Consider the following 14,003-nt stretch of genomic DNA (forward strand, 5'->3'; position numbering starts at 1 on the left):
AGTGAAAGGAATCTTCATCTCCTCTCTCTGTCCCTTTCCTTTAGGGAGATAGAGAGGCAGATCAGAGATAGATGTGTGACCATTGCTAGAATTTTTTGCCAGCCTGCATATGGAATGGATTTAGGAAAAGATCCATTCCAGCACATGGGCTCAGCAGTTATTTAAACTCTACCATGTGCCAGGCACTGTGCTGGGCTCTGTGGTAAAAGGATGAGCAAGAGATTGTGATTGTTGTTCCCCTGGAGAGTACTTGAGATGTTGACCAATCAGAACCATGCAGGGAGCCAGTGCCAGCCAAACAGAAGCTTGATTATGTAGGATCATCATCCCAGGGAAATGTTCTTTTGGCAGGAATTTTGTTCCATAAAATCATGAAGGTGTGAAATAATCATGAAGGCAGGAAACACATTAGAAGGAAGGCTCCTAAAAGCATGCAGTAACTCACATTGCCAAAAGTTCCCACTGGAGCTGTTTGGGGCAGAGATGGGAGCCGAGCGCCAGTGTACCTAGAATCTTACAGATCTGATGATGAACCCAGGAAAAGAGGTGTGCAGAGAAAGTCCTGGAGGGCCAGAGAGCTGCTGATGCCACCCTCACGTCAACTTCTTTCTAGGCCTCACAGATGGCCTGCTGTGGTGTGTCATGCCTCTGCAAGCCTTTGAGCCTGTGGCCCCTTTCAGGTCCTCAGTGGGTTACAGATGCTTGGAGTCAGTGCAGGCTGATGCAAATGCAGATGCTCCTCAACTTCCAATGGTTCTATATCCTGACAAGTCCATGATACATGGAAAATATTGTATGTAGAATTCAATACACTTAACCTCCTGAACACCCTAGTTCAGACTAGCCTACTTGAAGTGAAAATAACCTTTAAGTGAACTCAGGACACTTTCATTAGCCTAGAGTTGGGCAAAACTGTCTAGCACAGAGGCTTTCTGAAATGAAGTGTTGGATAACTCGTATGGGTTATTTTCCACCGTGTTGAAAAATGGGCAGGATGGTTGTATGGCTACCCTTTGGTACCACTGTCAAGTGGAAACATTTTAAGTGGAACCTTCCTCTGTCTGTTGACTGTGCTCAGAGGGAATGGCTAACAGCTTTTGCCAGCTGTGGCAACACCCCTGGGTGTGGTGGGAAAATAAGGAGAGGGTGTGTCAAGGTGATTGTCACTGGGAGAAAGGCAATCCCCGCTGCATGTGACCTATGACTTACCAGGGGTTTAGGGAGAGAGGTGAGGCTCGCTTTGTATCCTTTCCATAGAAAAACTACATACTGTCTCCTTGTTTAGATTCATTCTTACTCTTAATTCTCATCCCCAAAGGGTAAGGCTGACCTTTGTCTGGCTCGGTCTTCTCTCTTAGTCTGTATTTGTTCAGGTGCTGCGACATCATTTAGAGACAGGTGAAGTTCCCTTGATCTAAAGAGAGGAAATTGCCATTCAGGGCAGAAAATCATCTAAGACGGAAAAGGTCAGGTCAAGGATAGTCCAGTTTCTTTAAAATGACCAAAGGTTACTGAGCTCTAAGTAATAGGGTGACTAACATGCAGAGGGCTGACTGTGCTAGGAAGTCTCAAGGAAGAATCATTGTAATTTGTGACAGCTTGACAACTGTGGAATTACTTAAGCAGAATATCTAGGGCCTGAGGTGATGATTCAGTTGATAGCTTTGTCTGCAAGCTTGAGGACCCGAGTTTGGATCCTTACCACCTGTGTTTAAAAAGCTAGGCACAGTAGTACATATCTAGACAGAGTTAGCTGGATCCCTGGAGCTCATCAACCATCCCGCCTAGTCAACTCTATGAGCCCCAGGGTCAGTGAGAGACCCCATCTCAGAATGTACAAGGACCTGGGTTTGGTTCCCAGCACCCACATGGAAGCTAAAAACCATCTGTAACTCCAGTTCCAGGGGATCTGACACCCTCTTCTGACGTCCATGGGCATTGCATGACCTGGGTGCACTTATGTACATGCAGGCAATACACTCATACACATAAAATAAAAATAATCTTATTTTATTCTTTTTAAGTAATATTTTTTTAAAAAGATGCCAACCTCTGGCTTCCATATTCACGTGTACCTGCATGCACATGTGCAAACACTCCCTCCCCACACCCACTTGAAGGACCCTCCTCTCCATACTCCACAATCATTGAAGTGCTAATCAACTGATCAGCCTTACAGGAAATTCAGCTTAGGACGCCTGAGTTCTTGGACCTTCACAAAGGAAATAAAGAAGGAATGATAAATTATGATAAAATGATAAAGTATGATAAAATGCTGCCTGTTGTCCTTGGCAAGCCCTTCTTAAAATACAGTCCCATCAGGTTAGGGGCTACCAATGGTGGGCGGTGCTGGAGAGAGGTGGGATGTAGGAGGCATGATTAGAAGGCTCAGCAGAAAGACAGAAGAGAGTCTAGCATATGTATTTGATATAAATATTATAGTTTTACAGAGACATCTAGATCAATATATGCCACATTTCATCTACCTCTTTGACAAAGTGAGCACAATGTGTTCAGAGAAAGCTGTATAGGATTTTCAATTTACTCTGTATGATTTATTGTGACAGGATAGCTATGGGTTTTTTAAGTTCTTTATACTCGTTCCAGTAAAAATGGATATAGTATCTTTAAAAATAAACAGCCCAGAGCCTTGCATTTTACATTGTCTTCCTGGAGCGAGACTCTATTAAGGAGAGATCTAAGACCTCCCCACCCTTGTAGGACCTGATGGAGGTCAGATTTGCTCTTCAGCTTTTGGGGGGTCTGGGGGAGGTGAAGGAGGCTGGGCTGGGGGGAAATGGGGGACAGTAAACAGAGAAATCAATTAGGAAGCAATTGCAGACATCTAGACAAGATAAAATGATGGCATGAACTAGAGTCGAGTGGAGAGCTGGAGCCCAGTGGAGGATTCATCAGGGATTGCTGAGTGAGGTCCTGCCAGCCTTTCCATTCATTGTGACTGGCTCCAGATCACATAGGCCTTCCTCCCCAGTCTCTTGATTCCCAGCCAAGGCCCTTTCCATAGCATTTCTTGCCTTCTGTTTTTAAAAGGCATCAAATAGGAGTTGTTCTGCCCTTGGTGGGGCATTCACCTTACATCTAGTTGCTGAGTTTGTTTCCCTACCAAATGGATGTAGGCATTAGACTGGGCATGTGTCACTAAGGAACACCTGGTAGGGTGAGTGGCCTGTCACCATCACACTGTCACCACTAAATGGGGAATGTTCCAAAGGTGGTTGTCTCTCAGTACTGCTGCCTGGTCCTTTGTCAATTTTTGTTCTCATTGAACCAAACTGATTCTGCATGAATCTCTGGAGGTCTCACCACTCGAGCCTTAAAAAACCCTGTCCTCCTCTTCTGTCTCCTGCCTAAAAGTACACCCTAAAAGACAGGCATAGAATTGACCTCTGCAATAGTTTCCCACTCAACTCAGCAATGTTGACTTTCTTGGCCCACTGTGAAAACAGAAGTAGAGCGACTGAGGACAATGTGAATGACCACAGTCTGAGGTGGGCATAGTTAATGGTCAGAGGAACACACCAGCATATATGGTGGTGATGAGCCCTTAGAATAAATGAGAGGCAATTTCCTGGTGACGCCTGAGAGAATTCATAGCCAAGCATTATTCTTCTGGTATGAATTCACACTCAACCACAAGATGCCATAACTACTCCACATCCTACCTATGTTATCCATCTCCTAATTAGCACACTCTCTGAGGTCCTTACTCAACACTAGCCACTTCCTGCTTATACTGGATGAGTAAATTCTTTCCAGAAAATTCTATTTGCTACTATTTTGTTAATATTTAAGATACTTCCTTGTACATCAGAGATGGATCTTCTTTCTTTCTTTTCTTTTGTTCTTCTTTTTTTTTTTTTTTTTGGTCTTTTTGAGACAGGGTCTCCCTGTAGCCCCAGATGTCCTGGAACTCACTATGTAGACCAGGCTGGCCTTGAACTCACAGAGATCCGCCTGCCTCTGCCTCCTGAGTGCCAGAGATGAATCCTTTTATCTAATCCATTAATATTAGTTTATGATGTTACCTTTGCCCAGGAAATATTTGTTCATAGAACTCAATAGAGCTTTAACACCCCCCCCCATTCTATCAGGTTAGAATAGAAATAGTTATTGGTTTAGATCTGCTGTCTGTCTTCACAGTCTAAGAGATTAGGTTACATAGAATCCAGACATGACGATTATTGACATTGGGCTCAAAAAGTCCTCATCCATAGGTACAGATGAGAGTAGCTTTAGATACCCTACAACTGGCCTTGTTTAAACACTCCCTTTTGTAAATGCATCACCTTCCTGGGCTGCTGAGAAGGTCCTCAGCTCCATACACAGTTCTTTTCATTACTTTTGTAGCCCCTTGGCTGTATGATTGATGTTTTAAAAACTGACTTAGAGTCTCTGAGCATCAGGGTTATGAGTTCTGTAACACTCCACTTTTGCTACCTTGATCCCTGTGGTCCAGCTGATCTAGTAATGCTGAGGCATTATGACATTTTAAGGGAAGTTCATCTCTTCCCACTCCCATCCCCAGAACAAACCTCTCCCCTAAACACCTGGGACTCCCTGCAGTACCCCATCTATCATGTAATGGCTATCCAGAGGGAGCAGAAACTGAGAAAGACAACCTTCCCCTACCACCTTCAACTCTATGAGCAGTGGAACTATATATCTGGACTACATCTTGGGCCAGTCACTTTTACATCCTGTGACAGTCAGGGATGCATCTTCAAGAAACAGCTTTAGAGAGGTTATCTGAAAAGATGCAGATAGTACGAACATGCAGTTGTTTGAGGATTAGATGGGTTTTCTACAGGCCACAGAATATTTTATAGCTCCTACATACTGAGGCAAAGATGTCACATGATCCCTACCATTTTAGAATGCTCACAATGGGCCCCTTTGCTGGAGTCTTCCACACATGTTATCTCTTTAAATAAGTCCTGGAGACAGCCTCATGAGTCAAGGCGCCTCCTTCCAGCCCTTCTGAAGCTCTGAATTATTGGTGCTAAAATGAAAAATTGATACCCTATCTGAGACTAATTATTCAGTGACTGACATCAGAGTGTACATGTCACCTAGTAGGTTTATAAGTGTCGTGGGTCCCAGAGGAGATCATTTTGGACAGGGCACTTTTGGCCTTCTTAAATCATGCCTTGTGAGTATTCACCACTTTCAAGGAGTGAACACTTGGCTCTCAATCACAGACTATTTTCAATCATATTTTGAAAACGGGATAATAAATATTATGCCTTGTCTTCCTGCAATAAGATGCTCCCTTAAACTACTGCCCCTGGAATTTTCAAAAGCCCTGAAAATATTTCTGGAAAATAAATATTCTCCCATTTGCCATCTTCTCTTGTGCTCCCACAGGGTGACCGAAGCCTCCCCAGACATGGGCTGGCAGGGCACATCTTCCAGGGCTGATTCAGGGCTAGAGAGGCAGTGTCTTCCCATCCATCAATTCTGATGGCATTCAAACATTTTCAATATGTGGACTCCCTGATAACTTCCACTGTATGGAAAACAAAATGGAGGGAAATGATTATTGGCAAAAGAAGGGGAGGCTGTAAATCTTCAAATCAGATACAGGACAGATTGGAACAATATGGGTTCTTCAAGGTTGCCGTGATAATGCACCTAATAACTCTCCCTGGGCCAAACGGCAATCTGCTTTCAATCAATCTCCCTTTTTTTCTGAGCAGAAACACCAATTATGTTGAAGGAAGATTTTTTTTTCTTCTCTTTTTGATAAGGACTGCTCTCCACCCCAGAAATCATGCCGTAACTAAAAGATATATATTTTCAATTGTCTAGGATGATATTGGACAGCTAGCATCAAAGGGAAAAAAGTCAATCTCTTTCTTCCCTCCCCTCCTGTCAGCATTTGTCCACTTCTTAAGAGAAGTGAAAGCTAATTAAAGGTTTAAGGGATAATATTGATTGCATTGGAATATATTTTATATGTACCCAGCATACTTTCAAGTAAGAGAACCCTGACTTTTCTAAAGCTGAATAAATCAGCTGGCTGAACTTTTGATTCGAGGGTGATGGGGCTGGGGGGGAGCTCATATGTTCCCCTTCTACTTCACATATATCTCTCCTATGAATGATTTCGGAGCATCAACAAAAGTTGCTGGCAGATGTTGGCTCCATCCTTTGTGTATAAGACAGGAAGGGTGAATGTTCAAGTCTCTCAGACCCACCATTCATTTGAGTCTGCCTTTGAATAACAACCAAGGATGTGCAGGTGCAGAGCTCCGAACTTTGCAATGCCTGGTGCAGGAGGCTGTTTGGATGGCACTGACTTTTCTGTCTTCTCATATAATGGACTAGAATTAGCAGCGTGTCTGGGATGCCCTCGCCTAAGGAGCAGAGCAGGAAGCCTACTTGGCCTTTAATGTCTTACCTAAGGGACAGCCTGAACTGTAAGGATACCGATAGGCTGGATTCATGGTGACCTTCTTCATTCTGGAACTCTGCAAGCAGGATATTAGCAAGGCATCAGGCAACCTCACTGTCATCTGTGGGGAGGTCAGGTCAGGAGAGAAATCCTGTTTCTTAGGGTTGCTTTCTGGACACAATTGACAATTCAGAATCTTAAATCTCATTCAGCCCATGCATATTTACATACTTGGGTTTGTCCATAAATACACATATGCCACAAGAAACATTTTAAGATATGATAGTATTAAAATGTATATAATAGAAATATTCAGGTTATTTCATGACTTCAGATGTGTAGTGTATTTCAGACTTATAGGATGGAGGGGTCAGTGAGGTGGGGCTCTGGGCGTGAAATTTGGGTGAGCCGCCGAGGGACGTCCTCCAGCCTGGCAGGGGCTGCAAAGGACAGAGGGATTACATTATGATGTCTTTCTTGAAGTAGCCCGTTGTCAGTCTTCTGTCCCTTCATGGCCTCCCACTTGTCTGATCGCCAGCTAAGTGCACCACCATAACAATAACAGTCCATAATGGTAATATTATTAACTGCATCATGCTTATTATTGATTTACTCTTAGTTCTGCACCATTATCCCTTCACCAATGAGTTTACTACATTATTCTCACATACTTAGTCGAGCACCAAATTAGCACGAAAGGGCAGTCTCTTGTAATGGCATCTAATGGGACATTGCGTAAGCCATCTTCACTACCTTCTATTATGACCTGCCTCCAGCCAACAAGCTTTCTGTCTTATTGCAATCTGCACAGAGCAATCGTGAAGGACAAGGCACCCGGACCTTCTACATTTTACCTGGGAAATGGCCTTGCTGTGTGTTCGCCACTTGTCCCAGTCTTGAAACTCAGCTAGAAGTCCACCTTCTGTCACTGTCAGCCTGAGGGTACAAGCTTCTGAGTTGACCCACTTGTCACATACAGTATCTTTGCTGGAAGCCAGTGGTTGGAGTCCTACTCCCAAACCCCAGCTTTTTGGTCTTGGGACTGATTCTTTCATCGTAGCACCTATTCTTGATTGGGCATCATGAGACAAATGTGAGGCCAGGGCAGTCTGGTGGTAAGATCACATTGGTTTAGGGACCAAAAGATGATGGGGAGGTTGATATCAATAGTTCTAGAAAAGGAGTTAATTTACTCAGCATAAGCCACTATTGCTGGAAACTGAAGTCCAGAGACCCTAGAACAAACTAAGCATGTCTACCCTCATGTCTTCCTGGCTTCTCCTGGTCTTAAGGGCTTCAGGTCAATTCCTTTGACTCTCCTGGAAATCCCAAGCACCCTGAGGCAGTAGCCCTCTGGGGACACAGAACCTACAGGCAGTTTGATCTTCTATTCCCTAGGCATCCCATCTCCATTTAGCCCTGAGTAATGCTCACTTACTGTAAAGTGTTACATGCCCCCATTGTTGGAGAAGTTATGGTGGAAAAATGCAAAATTTCCTTTTTACTGCTTATGGCCAGCCGAGCCTATAACGTGTCAAGCCGCACATTAGCCACCCTGATGAAAGTCCGCTTTCTTACACACAAAATCATCGTTTCAGCAAGATTTGTTATCTCATTACCTGATAAGCTCTATGTCATAAACCAAGACTGCTACAGTAAATCTCTCGGGAGGACGCTTTGTGGGCAGAAAGGGAGAGATATGAATCTGCAAGGGACTTGATAATGTAGCGTTTAAGCACGAGCATAATGTCACTTATTGTTAAATGCATAAAACCACTTGGCCAAATGGTTGGGCTTTTAATAGGATTTTGTGCAGCATCAGGTGAGCAGCCATATGCTTTTCTGTCTGGGAGTCTCTGAGCAACTGCTAGCGCCACTGCTTCGCCTCACAGCCTTCTGGGGATGGGCACTGGGCTTTGCTGAGGCAGAGGGAGGAGGTGGATGTGGCTCTTGCAGCTGCCATGCTTTCTCGGCCTGGCAGGGATGGGGATATGGGGTCACATCACTGATTCCGGCCGGATCTAAATAGCTTCTCCTATGCAGGCACATTGTGGTCTGTGGACACATTACTCTGGAGAGTGTTTCCAACTTCCTGAAGGACTTTCTGCACAAGGACCGGGATGATGTCAATGTGGAGATTGTCTTTCTTCACAAGTAAGAACCTGCCACGGTAACCAAACCCTCTGCCCAACCATGTGCTCCTCTCCGAGTGCTTGTAGGTGTGGTGGGAATAGGGGTAGAGCTGAATAAGCCTCGACCCCTGCTGGCCTCCTTAGAGAGGTTGGCACGGAACAGGTGGAAGGAAAAACAATGTGCTAGTCCAGGATTGAAATCAGAGTCTGCCTCTGTGGAGACAGTCCTGGGACAACATTTGAGTTTCTCTCTGAAAGGCTTAACAGTCAAATCTGCTAGGGGTTCAAGCCATCATGAATGTCTCTTCGCCAAGGTGAACCTGTGCAATCAGGCGTGTCCAGAGTGCAGATGTGGGATAATTAACCTGATTGCATGGATGCTTCAGGAGTGCAGGACTAGAAAGAATCCAAGCAGGATAGTACAAAGAGAGGAAACAGTTGTCATTGTGAGAAAACATATGACAAAACAACTTAAGGAAGGAAGAGTTTGTTCTGGCTCATGGTTTGAGGGTACAGTCCCCTCGTGACCAGAAAGGCTGAGGCAGTTCGTCACATTGCACCTGCATTCAGGAATCAGAGAGAGGAGGGAGGGAGGGAGTGAGGGAGCGAGGGAGCAAAGGGGGGGTAATGGTGCTCAGCTTGCATTCTCCTTTTCATTCAGTCTGGGACCCCAGCCTATAGGATGGTGCTGCCTACATTCAGGGTGGCTCTCCCCACCTCCATCCAGTCTAGATAATTCCTCATGTTACATGCCCAGAGGTTTGTCTCCCAGGCAATTCTAGATCCTGTCCAATTTACAATTGGTATTAACTATCACACAGAGTATTAGGCGTATTAATACTTCTGCTCCTCAGAGTCCCCTTGTGGGACCCTAGGCTGGCTTTGTGTAGACAGTCTCTCGTTTAATTCGAAGACATGGTGCAAGTGCGTCTTTAGTAGTCTGAATCCTGACTTAACTGGCTGGGCAAGTTATTTCCCTTTGCCTCAGCTTTCATGTTTAGGAATGGACGAGATAATAATTCTACCTCTTTAGAATATTGTGAGAATGGCATGAAGCAATCCATGTAAAGTGTGTGGAACACGCAGGAAATGTTCAATAAATGGCAGCTGTTATTGTGAAAGAGAAACAGATCGGGCTACACAGTTGGCTTAAAGATAGAACGTATGTGTGTTTCGTTGGGAGAAAAACAAGATGTCTCCTCTCTACCCAGTGTGGTTGAGGTGGGAAACTTTGCTCGATCCTCCTTTTAGGTACTTTGGAGGCACCATCATTGTCTTCTTTTGTGGGGGTGATGCCACTATTGGGCTACTTGAACCCATTCAAAGCTTACACATTGGTGTTACCTGGACATGGCAGAACACCCAGGGCTCTGTCCTGCTTTGAGGATCCAGAAGTTCACGTTTCCTCAGCTCACAGCTGCATAGATACGCTTCCTCTGGGACTTGTTCACAGAACAGCAAACCTCTTACTTGCTACCATGTTGGAACAGGAGTATTTTTCTTCTCCAAATTCCGAGAAGATGAACCAGGCTTTAGAGACTCAGGAGCAGAGCACACAGGGCTGATTTCAGACTGGTGCTCAGCACACTGGTTCTGCCTTCACATTGGTCGAGCATTTCAAGATAAACACACATGCAAAATGTAGAGAATAACTCTGTCAAGTTGTACTAGAAGGGGAGCCTCTTTCAGAGAGAGACCAGGGCAGGATTTAAAGCTGCTGACTCAGGTAGATTTGGAAGACTGTTTAGACTGACACCAGGAACCCGTCTTTTCTCCTGAATGTTTCACTTGGAGGAATCAAGTTGTCTGTTAATGCTTCAATTGTAAGGATTCATTTTTGTGTCTCCAGCATCTTTCAACATGACTCTCATAATGGATGACCCAGTTAAGCAGACTCCCAAAGCTTGGGGTGAATAGCATACCTTCCCATTAGATCGTATTGATGTTTCTATGAGTTGAGAGTTGTCAAGTGTTTAGAACACTGCCACATAGCAAACATTTAAAACCATTAACAATGATTATGGAATCAACACTTGATAACCATTAGATAAGTTTTGGCTTAGCCCAGTTGGTGGCACATCATAGCTTTTAACTAAACACAGTCTCCTGGTGCCTTACATAGTACTTTGTAGAGTAGGTATTTTTCATCTTTGCAGAATTAATAAACTGATAAATAGGTCAGCCGCTTAACCAATTCTTATCTTTCAATAGGAAAGGTGCCTATATAGCACAGAAACGTGATGAACAGTATTGAATAAGTTGAGTCTGTTCATAGTGACCCATAGCGACATTTTCTGATGCAGGTTGTTGGGTATTAGAATCATGAGCTAGAAAAGCAGAGGAATGGCTCCTGAGGCAGGCAACAGCTGGACAGCTCAGCCAGGGAAGAAAAGCAAGAGATCTCCCCTTTGGCTCACCCTCATTGTGTTGGCTGAGGTCCTCCTGAGGAGACAGAGAGTAATGCCCCCGTATCAATACTTTCACGTAGTGCTGCTTTCTCTCTGCAAAGAAAGACTCTTGGTAAGGTATTAGCTCACTCTCTTCTGGAGAATGAGAAGTTCCACCATCTACCGTCTACAAACAGGAAACTACTCTGGTATAGTGGATTCATTATAGTGGTCAGTCTAAAACTTGAGGGCCCAAGAGCCAGGGGTGGGGTGGGATCCATGTTATAATCCTAGTCCACAGAGAAAAACTGATGGGATACATTCCAGGTTCCAGTGTAAACGGGCGTGCAAGCAGGAAGCAAAAGACCAGCCTCCTTGTTCCTCTGCCCTGGAAACATTTAGGCCCTTGGTAGGATGAGTGATGCTTACTTATATGGAGGAAAGGGGTCTGCTTCCCTGAATTCACAGACTCAGATTTTACTGGGGAACCCCCTGTCAGACACACCTGGGAATCACTTCATCTGGGCATTCTGAGATGGCATAATCAAGCTGACACATAAAATGACCCATCACAATGATGTCATGTCCCTGTTTTTCCCATAGATAATCAAGAAGAAGACACTGTATCATATAGGTCCTAGCCAGAGGCCTCATTATCTTCCTTGCCCCTAGATTTGTGTTCCAGTTGGGGTAGAGATTTACTTCTCTTAGGTGTGACCCTTTAGGGCAACAAAAGGGATTTCCCCAAGTCAAGGCCTTTGCTTAGGTCTTCCTGTGGAAATTAGAACCAAGAGAGGTGTGGACAAAAATCCCGAGTCTGTTATGTTAACAGCTGTTTCTTTTCTCCTTGTGTAGCATTTCCCCTAACCTTGAACTTGAGGCTCTCTTCAAACGACACTTTACTCAGGTGGAATTTTATCAGGGTTCAGTCCTCAATCCACATGATCTGGCCAGAGTCAAGGTAAGGATAAAAGAGACCTATTTTTTAAAAAACTCCTTCATTAGGGATGGGGACATAACTTCCAGGGTTGCCAAGAGCTAACTCTGAAACCGCTAATAAGATAACTCATATACCACTAGCCTTGTACCCCTTCACTGCCCTGGAACCTTCCTCTGCTGACTCATGCTTGTTTTTTTTTTTTTTCGTCTTTTTGAGACAGGATCTCCCTGTAGCTCCAGTTGCTTGGAACTCACTCTGTAGACCAGGCTGGCCTTGAACTCACAGAGGATCCGCCTGCCTCTGCCTCCCGAGTGCTGGGATTAAAGGTGTGCGCCACCATGCCCAGTGTGCTGGACCACTTTTAGCATTCCACATTTACATTTGTCTTAACATAAAACTTATTCTGTTGGTTTCTTTAATATCAGTCTCTTCCAAAGGAAGTAGGATTTGAAAGTTGACTGGGAGCCATTGAGTTGCCTCAGTGGGTAAAGGCACTTTCAAACTTGATGCCTGAGTTCGACTCACAGAGCCCACATGGTGGAAGGAGAGAACCACCTCCCACACGTAGTCTCTGACCATCATATTCTTACTGTGGCTCATATACACACGCAACAATAAGCAAATAAATGTGAAAAGATTATTTATTTATTTATTTATTTATTTATTTAACTCACAGAGATCCGCCTGCCTCTGCCTCGCAAGTGCTGGGATCGAAGGTGTGCGCCACCATGCCCAGCCTGAAAAGACTTTTTAAAAGTTGAATGGATTAAAAGTCTTGTATATAACATAACATCATGATGGATTAATTTCCATTTGAAAACTTAAGTTGGAACTATAGCCCACATCTGTTAGTATATCTAAAGAAATATTAGCAAATAAAATTGCATGAAACTATAAAATATTTGGAGTCCTGCCCCCCAAAAGAAAAGAAAAAGACTCAAGGTACTAAACTTGTAGGCATCTGACATCACTTGGTCATGAGCACATCTTATTTTTTTCTGGAACCTTATGGATTGACATCTTCTCATAAAGCACATGGAAGGCTTAGATGAAAAAGGGACAGAGGAACATGGTAGCTGCTACTTTATTCAATTAATACAGTTTTTGTAAGCGTGTCCAACATTTGCAGGCCAGTAAGAGTTCATAAATATTGTGAACCCACTGACATCTGAATACTAACTGTGGTCACCACAAACTTCTGTAAATACTGCAATGGCAAACATGAATAATCCAAAAGGATTTGTGTAAATTCTTTGTGTTATTAAAGAACTCAAGACACAACGTGTGACATACTGTGGAGGAAACCATACCCTCCCACCAAATGCAGAAACAGTCTAGTAAGGACTACATTCTGAGTTGGACAGAATGACCCAGGCCAGCATGAGAATTCTCATGCTTTGTACGCTCATTCATCTTAATGTTATCCAGACATGACCCAAGTCATAAGAACAGAGAAAATAGTTCTTATTCACAGGCCTAATTTAAATGCAAGAAATTATTAGCACATCAAATGCATGGTTTCTCTAAGGAATAAACTCCTCTTAGCTCATGTTTAGATAAGTCAGTAGGTTGTCTCTTGAGTTCAACTGTAACATTTCATTTCACATAAGTAGATCTGTTATCTTTTGCATACTTGAATACTAATGAAGAATAAAAAGCACAGAGCTATTGCCTAATTTAAGGTTCTGGTTTCTTCTTGGGACAAATATAATGAAGATGTGAATGAGATTTGAGGAAGGACTGTAGAGTCTAAATTTCTGAATCCCCGGCTGCTTTGTCTACTTGCTAAAACGAGGGAAAAGGTTTAACCCACCACCCTCCATTTCCTGACTGGAAATACTAGGTTGATGGCACAGACAACTGGAAGAAGCGAGGCCAGTGCTGAAAGGCTTAATTAAACATATTTAAAGGAATTTGACGATCATACATGTAAACAGTTATGCCAAACAAAAAGTGTAATTACCCAGGTACACCCTGAACTCTCCAGCTGCAGCAAAGTGAAATGTTTATTCTACAACAAGAACCTGAAACCTACACTTTTGACAAAATTATAATCTTTCAAGACTTTTTTTTTCCTTTCCTTGGGGAACACCAGGTTCTCTAAGAGCTCCGAGAGAGAAAGAGAGAGA

The 14,003-nt window shown here is 43.7% G+C and overlaps 1 protein-coding gene across 22 annotated transcripts in view; it reads left to right on the forward strand.

Moving 5' to 3' along the window:
- Positions 1-14,003, forward strand: part of Kcnma1 (potassium calcium-activated channel subfamily M alpha 1) — a 788,086-nt gene that overhangs the window by 564,907 nt on the left and 209,176 nt on the right. For all 22 annotated transcript variants that reach the window (XM_008849872.2, XM_008849855.2, XM_029554470.1 and 19 more), the window contains exons 10-11: positions 8,459-8,569; positions 11,790-11,895. In XM_008849872.2, the coding sequence (XP_008848094.1) occupies positions 8,459-8,569; positions 11,790-11,895 (217 nt within the window). The remainder of the gene's footprint in view (positions 1-8,458; positions 8,570-11,789; positions 11,896-14,003) is intronic.

Source organism: Nannospalax galili, unplaced genomic scaffold (assembly GCF_000622305.1).
Source record: "Nannospalax galili isolate Female #2095 unplaced genomic scaffold, S.galili_v1.0 scaffold83, whole genome shotgun sequence".
Lineage (NCBI taxonomy): Eukaryota > Metazoa > Chordata > Mammalia > Rodentia > Spalacidae > Nannospalax > Nannospalax galili.